Source organism: Bufo gargarizans, chromosome 3 (genome assembly GCF_014858855.1).
Source record: "Bufo gargarizans isolate SCDJY-AF-19 chromosome 3, ASM1485885v1, whole genome shotgun sequence".
Classification (NCBI taxonomy): domain Eukaryota; kingdom Metazoa; phylum Chordata; class Amphibia; order Anura; family Bufonidae; genus Bufo; species Bufo gargarizans.
Window position 1 is genome coordinate 54766281 of NC_058082.1, and position 16626 is coordinate 54782906.

At 42.2% G+C, this 16626-nt stretch overlaps 1 protein-coding gene across 2 annotated transcripts; it reads right to left on the reverse strand.

The window, feature by feature from the left end:
- Positions 1–210: 210 nt before the first annotated feature.
- Positions 211–13977, reverse strand: ARL11 (ADP ribosylation factor like GTPase 11). Of its 2 annotated transcripts, none has more exons than XM_044286049.1 (2): positions 13909–13977; positions 211–1869 (listed from the first exon to the last, which is right to left on the reverse strand). In XM_044286049.1, the coding sequence occupies exon 2, from the start codon at positions 1858–1860 to the stop codon at positions 1327–1329; it is 534 nt and encodes a 177-aa protein (XP_044141984.1). In that variant the 5' UTR covers positions 1861–1869; positions 13909–13977; the 3' UTR covers positions 211–1326. The 2 variants fall into 2 exon arrangements, with proteins under 2 accessions (XP_044141984.1, XP_044141982.1); XM_044286047.1 differs by lacking the exon at positions 13909–13977 and adding an exon at positions 8732–8867.
- Between the last annotated feature and the right edge of the window lie 2649 nt (positions 13978–16626).

The window sequence follows — 16626 nt, forward strand, 5'->3', positions numbered from 1 at the left end:
GAGCGCTGCCGGAAGTCCCATAAATGATAAAATCCTTTTTATTTCTCAAAAAGCTGATTTTTTAAAAAAAAATTTTAACACTGTTCTTAGATTTATCCTATTTGTTTTACACAATTAGTGTGTCAGTAGCACAGTGACAGCAGCATAATAAATGTATATCTCTCTTCAAAATATAACAAGTGTGAGGAGAGACAGTAACATGGGAAACCATGATCATATGATTGAATACCATGTTTATTGGCCCCCAATCAGTGCCCTGACCAGCCGGCATAAAAACACTATACAGTGGTTGTTACAAGGAACCTGTTAACCTGAAAATGGAGTGCAAGCTGCAGGCAGCATTTTATAGAGCAGGAGGAGCTGAGCTATATATATTATATATATTGTGGGGTGAAAATTCTGCTTATAATTTATACATTTATATCTCTGCTCTTTCTGAGCTCAGTTGTATGCAGGGACTGTCTTCTCAGTGATTGATAGCATTCTCTGTGTATGTATAAATAGATAGCTGTCAGTCATTGATAAAATTGCCCACTTGGCTACAGAGCTCTGAAATAGCAGAGATTAAAATATATAAATTACAGGTTTTACTGAATCTCTTCCCATAAAACTATATATCCATCTGCTCAGCTCCTCCTGCTCTATGGCATCCTGCCTGCAAATTACACGGCATTTCATGGTGTGAAACAACTAAGTGCAAGAGGTGAGGGGGTGTCCTAAAAACTCAAGACACTACCCTTGCTGCTTGACTGATAGGGCAGGACATTTTGGCCAGAACTGATACTCTTGCGCCGGTACAGCTGCTCTGTGTAGCAGCACAAGCACAGAGTATCTGCTTCTGTTACTAGAGCAGCGACTGTGCATATGCTACTACACCTCTGGGTAGCGGCGCATGAACAGTGGCTGCTGAAGACGCAGAGCCTCAGTGCTTAGGCGTGAAATTATCAGGGCCTGCCAAGATGTTCGGCCCTGTCAATCAAGCAGCAAGGGGACACTCCCTCACAGATGTAGAACCCTGGTGGATGAGACTAATTGCTTCACTCATCAATAGTTATAACTAAATGAAACAAGTTGACGTGTAAACAATATACAGTAGAAACATCTTTGAAACAACCACCCATAATTATATTGAAAAATGATTTTCTAGAGGAGTGGTTCTCTGAACAATGATAGCCAGTATATAATGTAACTTGAAACTGTCACACGCAGTCTGGTTTAGATAAAGAAGAGGTCTTTTCAGAGAAGTGGTCTTTTATACAGGTTTCACTGTAGTTCATTTTGAATTTAGATTAAGGACCAAAAACCTAAAACATTAAATTATGGGTCTCATGTCTTCCTCAGTAGACGCAACACTGCATTCACCATCTCAGCCAATCCTTCCCCAGTGTATGCACTGCATCCTTGTATTTCCCATGCTCTATCGTCGTAGTTTTCTAGTTTTAGAGCATTGACTAGTTCCTTGGTGGAAAGGGCCTCGGGTACATCCTGTTTGTTGGCTAAAATCAGGAATGGAACTCCAGCCATATTTTCATTGTTCAATATTGTCAGCAGCTCTGCCGTAGCATCCTGTATCCTGGATTTATCAGTACTGTCAACCACAAAGATGAGGACATCCGTATCTTCTAAGTACTCTTTCCAGTTTGATCTCAGTTTGTCTTGGCCTCCCACATCCCACACTGTTACAAAAACATTCTTGGCTATTTCTAGAGATTCTACATTAAATCCAACTGTTGGAAAAGTCTCTACTGTTTGATTTATTTTAAGTTTATAAAGAATTGTTGATTTTCCAGAAAAGTCAAGACCCAACATAACCACCCGAGACTGCTTTTTGTGGATGGGTTTAGAATTCTGTGCTCCCATAGTGATGTTCTGAAATAATAAGAAAAAGTTAATAAAATAAGACAGATGAAAATAATCTATTTGATAAAAGAAGCCAAACTGATGTTACTATATGAATGGTAAGGGAAAACAACCTCCCTCCATACGCCCCAATAACAAAGATCATTCTTGCTGCGGTGGACCTGGACCATCTATGTATTACATTGAATGGCTCGCTCATAATACCGTATTTCCGCTAGATGGAAATGTATAGCAAAGGTTACAGCGTCCCTCAGTGATGATGACTTTCTGATACCAGATTGGATTGTCATCTATTACAAATGAGGACCAATTTGAATAGCTTTATTTAAGACATGGTAATTTTTTTAAATAATTCATGCTGTAATATTGGATTATTGACCTGTGGTCGTCCACTGGGACTTTCAAGGACCGCGCTGCTGGAAGTTCCATAAATGATAAAACGATAAAATAATTTTTATTTTGTTAAATTTACATTTGAGAGACTTTTTTTTGTAACGCTATTCTTATATTTATCCTATTTTTTTTCACAATTTGTGTGTCAGTAGCACAGTGACCGCAGCAGCAGAATTAATTTACAGTGAGGAACAGAAGTATTTGAACACCCTGCAAGTTCTCCCACTTAGAAAGCATGGAGGGGTCTGAAATTCACATTGCAGGTGCATTCCCACTCTGAGAGACAGAATAAAAAATAAAAAAATTCAGGAAATCACATTGTATGATTTCTAAAGAATTTATTTGTCTTGCACTGCTGAACATAAGTATTTGAACACCTGAGAAACAGCAAGAATTCTGGCTCTCAAAGACCTGTTACTGTGCCTTTAAAAAGTCCACCTCTACTCCACTCATTAATCTAACTTAGTAGCACCTGCCTGAGCTCTTTAAAGACACCTGTCCACCTCACAGTCAGTCAAACGCCAACTACTACCATGGGCAAGACCAAACAGCTGTCAAAAGACACCAGAGAGAGAGAATTGTGGACCTCCACAAGGCTGGAAAGGGCTATGGGGCAATTGCCAAGCAGCTTGGTGAAAATAGATCAACTGTTGGAGCAATTGTTAGAAAATGGAAGAGGCTAAAGACGACTGTCAGTCTCCCTCGGACTGGGGCTCCATGCAAGATCTCACCTCGTGGGGTATCACTGATGATAAGAAAGGTGAGGAATCAGCCCAGAACTACAAGGGAGGAGCTGGTCAATGACATGAAGAGAGCTGAGACCACAGTTTCAAAGGTCACTGTCATTAGAACACTACGCGTCTTGGTTTTAAATCATGTGTAGTGTCCCACTAGGTAAATGTGGGCCCTACACAAGGGTCAATTGGGCCACGTTGTTCCCCACCTTTTGTGGAACAGGGTCATTGTATTTTATATGATGTTTTATGTGTTTTCCCTGTTATCTCCTGTACCAGGCCTGTTAGGGGTAGTTCCTCCTCCTAGACAGTAGAGGGAGCTAGGGAACCCCCTAGTATATATTGTCAGGTTCAGGACATGAAAGTGTGGAGTCTAGAAGGGAGTGAAGCAAGGACTTTAGCTAAAGAGGAGCTAAAGATCAGTTCCGTCAGCTAAATAGCCCAGGTTCCTAGCTTGCAGCCAGGGGAAGAAGTTGCCTCCTGAGAAACCAAGTTCCCTTAAAAGTACAATGCAGAGCCAAGTTTTATCCAGCCAAACAGAGAGCTGAAGGGCAGAAGGATATTCTACAGCAAGGAGACATATACCAGAGGAAGGTTTCCCTACCCAAGGATAAAGCCAGCAATAGGGCATACGGGCCTTGGAGAAAGCCAGACAGGACATAAGGAAAATACAGACTGATCTGTAAGTGTTATTCCCTCTGAGTATCTTGCAAGGACTTTGCCTGCCGTTTATATAAAGCCTGCCTGTTACAACCTTTTACATGTGGAACTAACTAAAGACTGTAAATAGTTGAACTGTTCAGTAAAAGGAAGTTCTGGTTCACTGCAACTTGTGTTGCTCAATTATTACTACAATAAAATCGGTGTGCCACCGTTACCGGCACTGGCGTCACGAACTTAAAGGGATCTTGCCACTGGCACATTAAACCTGCAACACCCAGGGCACCTCACCTACCACCCGGCCTGGTCGCTATACATAGAGAGTGCCCCAGAGGATCCATGTGCCAGCCTCTCCATCACTGCTGTACGCCTGCCCAGGGTATATATAAAAATTGTGAGTACCAATAGCAACCCTCGGTCTGTTAACTGCCCCTGTGACCTCACCATCGCTCACCCTGCAGGGCTGCATACTGCACATGCATTGCACAGAAGGTTCCCCTGCTCAAGTCATCACATGTCCAAGCCCGTCTGAAGTTTGCCAATGACCATCTGGATGATCCAGAGGAGGCATGGGAGAAAGTCATGTGGTCAGATGAGACCAAAGTAGAACTTCACTCTTTGTGTTTGGAGGAAAAAGAAGGATGAGTTGCATCCCAAGAACACCATCCCTACTGTGAAGCATGGGGGTGGTAACATCATGCTTTGGGGGTGCTTTTCTGTGAAGGGGACAAGGCGACTGCACTGTATTAAGGAGAGGATTAATGGGGCCATTTATTGTGAGATTTTGAACAACAACCTCCTTCCCTCAGCCAGAGCATTGAAGATGGGTCGTGTCTGGGTCTTCCAACATGACAACGGCCCGAAGCTTACAGCTAGGATAACCAAGGAGTGGCACCGTAAGAAGCATATCAAGGTTCTGGAGTGGCCTAGCCAGTCTCCAGACCTAAATCCAATCTTTGGAGGGAGCTGAAACTCTGTGTTGCTCAGCGACAGCCCCGAAACCTGACAGATCTAGAGGAGATCTGTGTGGAGGAGTGGGCCAAAATCCCTGTTGCAGTGTGTGCAAACCTGGTCAAGAACTACAGGAAACGTTTGACCTCTGTAACTGCAAACAAAGGCTTCTGCACCAAATATTAACACAGATTTTCTCAGGTGTTTAAATACTTATGTTCAGCAGTGCAGACAAATAAATTCTTTAAAAATAATACAATGTGATTTCTTGAATTTCTTTTTTAAATTCTGTCTGAGTGGGAATGCACCTACAATGTGAATTTCAGACCCCTCCATGATTTCTAAGTGGGAGAACTTGCAAAATCGCAGGGTGTTCAAATACTTCTGTTCCTCACTGTATATCTCTCTTCAAAATATAACAAGTGTTTTTATTTCATGTTTGGAGTATGTGCAAGAAAAGGTGTTGGCCACACTCCAAAGATATTCTTAGGCCCCATGTACCCATCATATGCAAAAACAGTGGCCTTTCAGCACATGGTGGGTTGGTAAGAATCAGAATATACACAGGGGGAGATTTATCAAAACTGGTGTAAAGGAAAACTGACTTTGTTGCCCATAGCAACCAATCAGATTCCACCTTTCATTTTACAAAGGCGCTCTGAAAAACGAAAGGTGGATTCTGATTGGTTGCTATGGGCAACAAAGTCAGTTTTACTTTACACCAGTTTTGATTAATCAGGGCCATAGTGTTTTGTTTATAGTCTGCAACTATGGGGACACATAGCTCTGCAAAGGAGCTGTATACACATTTTTTTTTTTTTTTTTAATGAAGGCTATTTTCAAAGATGCATTTTTTTTATTTATTTCAATACAAATGGGTGCAAAGGTGGAGATATCATTCAAAAATCTATCAGGTTACAGCGTTAAGGGTTATTTAAGACTGAGTCTGGTATGCCAATCCTTTGTAGGTAAAATGGGACTATCACAATTTTCTTTATCAGTTGGGAATGTTGTCAGGCATAGCCTTGTACTTCCTAGAACTTTATTTCAAGGCTTTGATAATCAAACAGCAATAACATGACTCATGGCAGCAGTAGTAGCAGTTTCGTGTACACCTGTAACATGGTACAGAGTTGTTCTTACCGAGACCTATGATCCAGGCATTATGGGGGTCATTTACAAACTGATATACGCCAGTTTTTTTATGCATATCTGTCACAGTTTGTGGCGCAAGGTCTAAAAAAGGGGGCATAGCATGGGCAGTTTTAAGCATAAAAAAAAGGGTTGACAACCAGAATTTTTTTTTTCTGGAAAACTTGTCCCAAAATCGCAGACAGGCACAAATTTTTTTTACGGACAAATTAGAAAACCATAATAAGTAATACATATCTAAAGGTCAATACTCTGATAAGAGATCATTACCAGCATTCACAGTGTTCTGTAAAATGATGATAATTACCACCAAAATAATCTAGTCAAGTACCACAAGCCTCCAAAAAAAAAAATCACCAACACAGCGGAAAAAAATTTGCCTATTTTTACGGACTGTCCAGAAATTTCTGGACGGTTGGCAACTTTGTATATATAGCATTTTTATTCTGACTTCTCTCATCCATGATCAGCTATAACAAACCCACAGCAATGTCTAGGTCTTTGTAAGGTCTTCAAATGGGAAGGTTGATGTTGTGGCATTGACTCTTTCTCATCAGCCACTTCTCACTGACCCATCCAAATCCAGTCTGTAATCTAGCATTTTCCAGCTCATTTGACCTGTCCTTATAACCTTCTGTCTGCTTTACTTAGTACTTGTCCCCTTATCTTCCAGCCATCACCCTGTCAACATCCCTTTCATATTGCTGTTCTGTTCCTGAGGGCATGCAGGCCAATATTGTTACTAAAAACACTATTCTGACCATTATTTGACCTTTCAGCTGTCTCAATTCAACTTTAGTTTTATCTATGATAGAGTTAGTGTTAAGGCATCAATTATTTGTTCCATCAGGATTCAAAGAACGTATTACCTATAAAATCTGTCCATAGGTCTCATATGCTCTTTCTATCTGATCAGCTATATTACTACTAGAAATGACAATCACAAGTAGGTCTGATTATAAAGCCCTGCGGAATCTGTTGGCGAACTATAAATAAAGATTATTATTTAGGTATTTATCAAGACTAAAATCATTGAATGATTAAAAAATCCAATATTAAAATGCTCTATTAAGAAATATCTAAATAGGTATGGTTCCCTAGTAGGGCCGGCTCCAGGTTCATGTGGGCCCTTGGGCGATAAAATCTCAGTGGGCCACCTTGTGCCCCCTCACAGCTGATATGCCAAGATATGTGCCCCCTCACAGTAGATATGCCAAAATATGTGCCCCCTCACAGTTGATATGCCAAGATGTGTGCCCCCTCCACAGTAGATATGCCAAGATATGTGCCCTCTTAAGGTGGATATGCCAAGATATGTGCCCTCTTACGGTGGAGCAGGACGATGTGTGAGGACATTGTGCTGCGGCTGCGGAGCGCTGGCGGCTCAAAAAAAATGGTACCCCCTCACAGTAGTATTGCCCTCATTGTACAACCTTCACACTAGTTTTGTACAGAGGTGGTCCCCCTCACAGTAGTTATGCCCACATTATGCCCTTTCACAGTAGTTATGCCCTCTCTGTGCCCCTTTTACAGTTGTAATACCCTATCTGTGCCCCCTTCACAGTAATAATCCCCATTGTGCCCCCTTCACAGTAATAATTCCCATTGTGTCCCCTTCATAGTAGAAATCCCCATTGTGCCCCCTTCATAGTAGAAATCCCCATTGTGCCCCCTTCACAGTAATAATGCCCACTGTGCCCCCTTTATTATAGTAATGCCCTCTGTCTCTGTGCTCCCTCCATAGTAGGAGTAATGCCCTTTGTGCCCCCTTCAGAGTAGTAATGCCCTCTGTGCCCCTTCCATATTAGAAATTCCCTCTGTGCCCCCTCCATAGTAATAAAGACCTCTGTGCCCCCTCCATGCCAGGTTCTCCTATAGATAACAGCTGAACTCTGGAGGCCCCTGTTTCTGTACAACCTGTCATCAGCTTATTGTGGACCCGACAAAAGGTGTTGTCTAAACCCAAGAAATAAAAAGAACCTCAAATAATCTCATCAGCCTCAGACACAAGCAACATAGTGAAGGGTGGGATGAAAGTGAGTGGGGAGAGGATTTTATGATGAATGAATACAGGGTCCTGGGACTGTCAAACATAGTCGAATATAAGCAATTGGCTATCCTGCAGCCGCTTAGAGCTTAATGGAGGGCAGTGCGAATGCGTGACCATCACTCCATTCAAACTGGGAAGCATGGACCCTGTTCTTATGATTGCGGGGGAAGTCGTTCCAACATTCAGACTCCTTCATATAATAGGAGATAAGTTGTTTCAATGGGACAACCCCTTCAGTAGGGGCCTGTGTGACCACGTAATTGGATTATAGGAACGAGTATAGTCTTGTAACAATTATCACTACCTAGAATTTAAAGGGTCACTAACTTTTCCCCAAAAGTTTTTGATATGCCACAAAGACATATAAAAGTTTAGAGTGGTGGTCGTCTGAGAACGGAGACCCTCCACCGATCCCTAAAATGAGCGAGCATGTGCATATAGTGTTCTCTCTTCTCTCTCCTGAAAATGGAATCAAGATGGGTCCATAGACTTCTGAAGAGCCTGTCTTGTGTAACAAGGAGAGAGCACACAATATGAACGCCTCTCACCCCTTGTTCTGGGGATTGGGGGGGGGGGGGATCTTAGCACTCAGACCACCGATCATAACTTTTGCTATGTCCCAATGACATAAAAGTTTTTTTGAAACTGTCAAACCATTCTGAAGTCTAAAGTACTCATCTCCAGGGGGAATTTGGTTTCTAAACATTTGACTATAAATCAATTACATAAATCATTATAACTACAGGTTTTGGGGCTTGTAGGCACACAGTGCCAGTCCCTGTATTCAGTACGTATAAATCCACAAGCAAGTTCCTAGAACTTCAGACATCAGAGGTTAAAGTTTCACAATCATTAAACAGCATCTAAACTTACAATGACGACTACATAAATAACACTGAAACTCAGGAATATACTCTAGATGATGGCGTACCTTAATTCCAGGGTCTGACTGTTTACTGACAAGGGAGGAACAACTTGCGTCTTCTCATTATTTCACTTAATCCGACTTCAGATGTGAGAATTGGCAATTCCTCCCAAAGCAGAAGTTCTCTAACTGTAGGATAAGGTAATTCAGCTTCACTCCGGAACTGCGGTCTCCTCCTCATCCAGTGATATTGTGTCACTGGCTATATCATTTGCATGTTGTGTCACAGAGTTAGAGACTCGTGTGTCAGACTTCTCCAAACAGGTTTTTCAAATGAAATAACAACGACTTGGAAAATCAAACAGTCTCTAGGTGGAAGGTGACAGGTATGTCCCTGTTTGGTTTGTCAGTAATGGTAGCTAAGTAGCCGTAGTCAAGCGGATTTATCTTTTTGTTTGGTTATGATTGTATTTTTCGACACATTTTTTGACAACTAATGAAAGGTATTTTCAAAGTTGAGAACAAGTATATTGTCCTTCATAAAGAAGCAGAATTAGTTTGTGACTAGAGTTAGAGGACTCACGTCAGTTTTATTTTCTTTTATCCATAGTCATTAAAGGAAATGTTATCTTCCAGTAAAAACCAGATAGTGACACATATATTTTTTTCTAATCTATTTTTATTTCCTGATTGCAGATTTTGGGGAATTCTGTTTCATTTCCTGAACATGATTATGGGGACGGCCATCTTGCCAGATCTGTTCTTAACAGCATTTGGAAAGCATTAAGAAAACTCCTTTCCGGCAGCCCCATGGTCCATAGACACAATGGTCAGGAAGGGGACCTCATGGACTTCTATGGGAGAGTCTTCTAGGCCTGTTCTGTGACCTGTGCAGAGGTCATTGTACAAGGAAAGAATAGATAAGATTTGACCATCACCTATTGTGAATGGTGGATCCTGTCTTATCCATACACAGAGGTGATATGATTACAGGCAGGATTAGAATGACAGATACGCAGATAACTGCTCTAAAGTGATCAAGAAGTGGCACTAATTATTAGGCTTAGTGGCCATAGCAAAGACTGTATGATTTTATGATTTTTGTTTTAAAATAAATATTGACATGGAAAATTAAAAATAACATCAAATATTTTAAATGTTACTTAAAGGGTTTCTACCACTTCAGTTTGACCAAATTAGCTTTCAGACACTAGCGATCTGCTAGTGTCTGATCTCCATAACCATGCAATTCTTAGAGCCTTTGTGTGGAGCCGTTTCATTAAAAAACTAACTTTTATTCCTATGCAAATGAGCCTCTAGGTGCTATGGGGGCGTCTTTTCAGCACCTAGAGACTCGGTCTACTCACACTGTAAGCCCGCCCATCTCGTCTTGAATGCCTGCCTCCATCACAGCCATCGGACGAATTCACGCGCCTGCGCCGTTCACTTCTGTCTTCGGCACAGGCGCAGTGAGTGAAGGCCGCTCTCCTGATGCCGGCTTCCTCACTGTGACGTAGTCGGCGCAGGCGCAGTGAGGAATCTGGCACCAGGAGCATATCATTTACTCACTGTGCCTGCGCCGATGACAGAAGTGAACGGCACAGGCGCGAGAATTCGTCCGATGGCTGTGATGGAGGCAGGCATTCAAGACGAGATGGGCGGACATACAGTGTGAGTAGACCGAGCCTCTAGGTGCTGAAAAGACGCCCCCATAGCACCTAGAGGCTCATTTGCATAGGAATAAAAGTTAGTTTTTTAATGAAATGGCTCCACACAAAGCTCTAAGAATTGCATGGTTATGGAGATCAGACACTAGCAGATCGCTAGTGTCTGAAAGCTAATTTGGTCAAACTGAAGTGGTAGAAACCCTTTAAAAGCGTGATTTAAAGAGGACCTTTTATGGGTTTGTTGTATCACAAACTGGTATGCTAATCAGATAGTGCAGCCCCTTTAGATGCAAGCACTTTTATTTTATTTTCAAAAATACCCCTCTGCCGCAGTATCCCCCCACTCCACTGTTTGTGGCACGCTGTATGCTTATTCGGAGCATCAGTACAGGGAGGAGGACACATCTGGTTTCGGGTCCATTCACACATCCGCAATTCCATTCTGCATTTTGCGGAACGGAATTGCGGACCCATACCCATGCACTTCCGGGTCCGCAATTCCGATCCTGAAAAAAATAGAACATGTCCTATTCTTGTCCGCAATAGCGGACAAGAATAGGCATATTCTCTTAGTGCCGGCGATGTGCGGTCCGCAAAATGCGGAATGCACATTGCCGCTGTCCGTGTTTTGCGGATCCGCGGATGTGTGAATGGACCCTTCCTCAGTGGGCGTCTCCTTCTCCCTGGCTATGGCGCTGTCCAATCTCAGTGGAGCACGTCACAGCCAGGGAGAAGGTGAGCTGTTTTCGTGAGATTTAGTAAATCTCACAAGAACAGGATATGTAAGCGAGTATAGTACTTGCTGTACTGACATACATAGCCTGTTCTCGTAAGATTTACTAACTCTCACAAGAACAGCTAACCTTCTAAAATCTGGAAACCACGGGGATTGAGTGGTGAGTAACACAGATTTTATTATTTTATCACATTTAGGGGCTTTGGGGGGAATTCTAATATGTCAGATAAGTTCTTTAAGTAGTTTTAACACAGCATCTCTTCCACATCGTATGATATCAACTTATTCCTATCTCACTCTTTTATGACCAGGAGTTACAGAAGCAGTGTAGCTTTCTGTACTATGTTGTTTGCTTAGCTCCTATTCACCGCTATGGGAATTACAGAAATGTCATAATGCCAGCTACTTGGCCATTTCCATAACTTCTCCATTCTCCAGCCGGAGCTTACTGTGGTTATTCCCATCTTGGCTATAAAAAGCTGAGACGGGCATAAACTAATGTACAGTGCCTTGCAAAAGTATTCACCCCCCCCCCTGACTTTTTTCGTGTTTTGGTGCCTCACAACCTGGAATTAACATGGAATGTTTGAGGATTTATATAATTTAATTTACAGAACATGCCCACAACTTTGATGATGTTTTTTTGTATTATTGCGAAGCAAAAAACAAATAGGAGAAAATAACAGAAAAAGTCAATGTGCATAACTATTCACCCCCCTAAAGTCAATACTTTGTAGAGCCACATTTCGCAGCAATCACAGCTCCAAGTCGCTTTGGATAAGTCTCTATGTCCTTGCCACATCTTACCACTGGGATTTTTGCCCATTCCTCCTTGCAAAACTGCTCCAGCTCCAAGTTTGATGGTTTGCACTTGTGAACAGCAATCTTTAAGTCTGACCACAGATTTTCTATTGGATTGAGATCTGGGCTTTGACTAGGCCATTCCAACACATTTACATGTCTCCCCTTAAACCACTCAAGTGTTGCCTTAGCCGTGTGTTTGGGGTCATTGTCCTGCTGGAAGATGAACCTCCGTCCTAGCCTCAAATCACGCACAGAGGGGTACAAGTTTTGCTCAAGAATATCCCTGTATTTAGCACCATCCATCTTTCCCTCAACTCTGACCAGTTTCCCAGTCCCATCCCCCCAGCACGGTGCTGCCACCACCATGTCTCACTGTGGGGATGGTGTTCTTTGGGTGATGTGTTGGGTTTGCTCCAGACATAGCGTTTTCTTTGATGGCCGAAAAGTAAAATTTTTGTCTCATCAGACCAGAGCACCTTCCTCCATACATTTTAGGAGTCTCCCACATGTCTTTTCACAAACTCACAACGTGCCTTTTTGTTTTTAGCTGATAGTAATGGCTTTCTTCTGGCCACTCTGCCATAAAGCCCAACTCTATGGAGCGTACGGCTTATTGTCGTCCTATGTACAGATACTCCAGTCTCTGCTGTGGAACTCTGCAGCTCCTCCAGGGTTACCTTAGGTCTCTGTGCTGCCTCTCTGATTAATGCCCTCTTTGCCCGGTCCGTGAGTTTTGGTGGGCGACCGTCTCTTGGCAGGTTTGCTGTTCTGCCATGTTCTTTCCATCTGGTTATTATAGATTTGATGGTGCTCCTGGGGATCATCAAAGAGTTGGATATTTTTGTATAACCTAACCCTGACTTGTACTTCTCAACAACATCGTCCCTTACTTGTTTGGGGAGTTCCTTGGTCTTCATGGCAGTGTTTGGTTAGTGATGTCTCTTGCTTAGGTGTTGCAGCCTCTGGGGCCTTTCAAAAAAGGTGTTTATATGTAATGACAGATCATGTGACACTCAGATTGCACACAGGTGGACATCATTTCACTAATTATGTGACTTCTGAAGGTAATTGGTTGCACCAGAGCTTTTTATGAGCTTCCTAACAAAGGGGGATGAATACATACGCACAGGCCAATTTTTTTTTGTTTTCCATTTCTAAACAATAGTTTTATTTATATATTTTTCTCAATTCACTTCACCAACTTAGACTATTGTGTTCTGATCCATCACATAAAATTCAGATTTACAAAACATTGAACTTAAGGCTGTAATGTAACAAAATATAAAAAAAAAGTCAAGGGGGGTGAATACTTTTGCAAGGCACTGTATATAGATTAAATACAGAATAAATGCAAAAATAAACATCTAGCCACATTTTTTCAAAAACTGAAATAGTTTACAATTACTAAGTATTGTGTTAAAGAAGAAATTATCTAACTGTACTTTTACACAAGTGTTTGAAAGGTAACTATTGTCTGTATAACTGTTTTGCGAGCGATATGATGTGCTTCATTTTTTTCCTTTCATCATTTTTTTTGATTTAGAGGCCTGTGTGGTTAACATTTGCAAACTGAAAACTGGAATAAAAACAATATAAAAAACGATAAAAAAAAGTAGAAGTCCTGTAGTGTCAGATACAAATACCTGTTGTGTCCCAGATAACGTTTTAGGTCTATACTATTTATGTAGATCTTGTACTATTCCCTGCAACGTCCATCACTTGGAGAAATATTTTAAGGATTGCAGGAGTGCAAAAAGCTTCACCTGCCAGTAAGCTCTGTGTACTGCAATCAAGTTGCACTCAAGCCTCACAAAAGTGCCAGTAGTGATACAGCCTATGTATTTCAGGATTAGCACATCCTTCTACATGGCATCACAACCAGTACAGAGCTATCCTGTGGCAATCTCTGGCTGATTTGCCATTCATATGTAGCCGGTAGAGGATCACAATGGAGAAGGTAAGTGCAGAGAACAGCAGCACATAAGTATTGAGGAGGTAAGTATTTTGATTGATGTGTAACAGCGTCCTCCACTTACCTTAGTTCCCTGTTTTGTGGCAGAGGGGTCTTTGGGCTATTTCAGGCTCCAGGGCATGGTGGGACTGTTGCCTCCAACCACTTTAGCTACGGCCCTGGGGCACTGCCTGGGAGGCACTGTGGGTGGTATGGGCAGGAGGTACAGTGAATGAGAATTTTACACAAAGACAAATTCTTTTTTTAGAAAAAATGTGTTGCTTCACTTGCTGTAAGTTGTAGCTTTGATCTTTATCTACATGATGTAATTTAATGGTTATAGCACGTGCTAGCAGTTCCTGTTTTACTGTCTTGTTACTGTCTTCTGAAAGGAGAATGTAGGTGCAAGTAAGGCCTCCCACATCCCTCTATAAAAAAAGGTGTGGAGAAAAACAACTGCTGTGAATCACTCCCTCTCTGCACGTGACACCATCACACCGGAAGCATGTCTACATTATCATTCCACTGACACTGCCAATCTTTATAGCCTGTCATAGTACTGAGCACATGCTCATCATGTGTTTCCCAAGAGGATGATTAATCCATTCACATTAAGTGTTATAGTAATTACAAAATGAAATCTATCAATATATCATTTACATAATATGTACTTTTTTGTGTTTTCTAACTTTAAGATATTTAGAGAGAAGCTTTACTTTTGAAGGGTTATCTTAAAGGGGGTTATCCCATGATGAAAGGTGTTTTCCAGGATGTTTGAACTGATAACCTATCCTCTGGATATATCGGTGTGGATCCGCTCACAGTAGTGCTTCTGCCTTCTCTCTGTTCACAAAGCACAGCTCCCTACATTGTATAGCGGCTATGCTTGGTCACTTCAATGGGGCTGAGCTGCGCCTAGGCCAATTGACCAATGAAAATGTTGTCACATGGCCTAGGCAAAGCTGGAGAAGGCCGCAGCGCTACTATCTCAAACTGCTGATGTGGGTCCCGAGTTTGAGATACCCACCGATCGGATAAGAGGGGTGTTCAGTAAGTAATTTACCTGAATATGGAAAGAACATTTTCTGACACAATTGAACTTACTACTTTTCAGTGTAATCCCCCTTGACTTCAATACACTTATTCCACTTCGCCTCCAGGGATCGGATGCCGTCAGAATAGGAGGAGACTTCTTGCTGCTGCAGGAACCCTGTTACTGCGTCTTTCACTGCATTATCATCAGGAAATAGTTGCCCACACAGAAATGTCTTCAGGTTCCAAAAAAGAAAGTAATCACTGGGAGCCAGATCTGTACTGTAAGGTGGAGGGTTAAGCCACATTCCCTGATAGCAGCTTTTGCATGACTTGTGAGAAGGTGCATTGTGAAGCAATTTTTTATTGCCTCATGTAATGCTTTCCGTGTTGAAGCACAGCTGTCTCCAGTAATTATTGCCTTGTGTGGCATGAATTCTAGTGATAAAACGCCTTCTGTATCCCAAAAACCTTTTGCTATGATCTTTCCCGCTGACTGCTGCACACAAAATGTATTTGAAGTTGCTGACCCCTTCTGCTTCTATTGCATGGACTTCTTGTTTTGGTCTCAGGATTATTGTGGTGGACCCATGTTTAATCACCCATAATAATCCGAGAATAGAAGTCTCCTGGATTTTCTCTAAGCATGTCTGACCTCTTTTGGCTAAATTGCTGTCGACAAGTTTTTTGCTCAGGCGTCAACATTCATGGCACTCACCGGGAACTGACCTTTGACATCATCAAAGCATCATGAATGAAACTGGAAACTGTGCCAACTGAAATGCCTAATTCATGAGCTATAACAATGACTTTGACTTGACGATCTTCCAAAATCATGGCCTCCATTTTATGGCACATTTCCTCTGAAGATGCTTCGACATATCGCCCCGAACAGAGGTCATCTTCAACTGATTCCCTACCCCATATAAACCCCTTCCTGACACAGCAATTTATAGGTTTTTGCATTTTCATTTTTTGCTCCCTACCTTCCCGGAGACATAACATTTTTATATTTCCATTAACATATCCGTATAAAGCTTGTTTTTTGAGGGACAAGTTGCACTTTCTAATGCCACCATTTAGGCTACTTTCACACTAGCAGCACAGACCTCCGGCAGGCTGCTCCGTTTGGTGAACAGCCTGTCGGATCCGTCCTGCCGCTAGTGACCGTGTGCCTCCGGACTGCCGTTCTGTCCACATTGACTATAATGGAGGTGGAGTTCCGGCGAGGCACGGCAGCGCAGGGCGAGAGGCTGCTGGAATAAATGTCTGACATGTCTTAGTTTTATTCCTGGCAGCCTCTCACCGTGCGCTGCCGTGCCTCCCCGGAACTCCGCCCCCGCCCCATTATAGTCAATGGGGACAGAGTGGCAGTCCAGAGGCACACGGTCACTAGCGGCAGGACGGATCCAACAGGCTGTTCACCCGACGGAGCAGCCTGCCGCAGGTCCGTGCCGCTAGTGTGAAAGTAGCCTTACATGGCATACAATGTAGAGGGAAATTGGAAAAATATTTAAAATGGGGTAGAATTGGGAAAAAATATAACGCAATTCTGCCACATGGGTTTTGTTTTTACGGTGTTCAGTATGTCGTAAAACTGACTTGTGCTCTTCATTCTCCAGATCAGTGCGATTACAGCGATAACACATTTGTATATTTTTTTTTGTGTTTTAATGCTGTAAAAAGTTTAGAATTTTTTTTTCTCATCGTCGTATTCTGACCCCCATAACTTTTGTATAGTTATGTCCACGGAGATGTGTAGGGCTCAGTT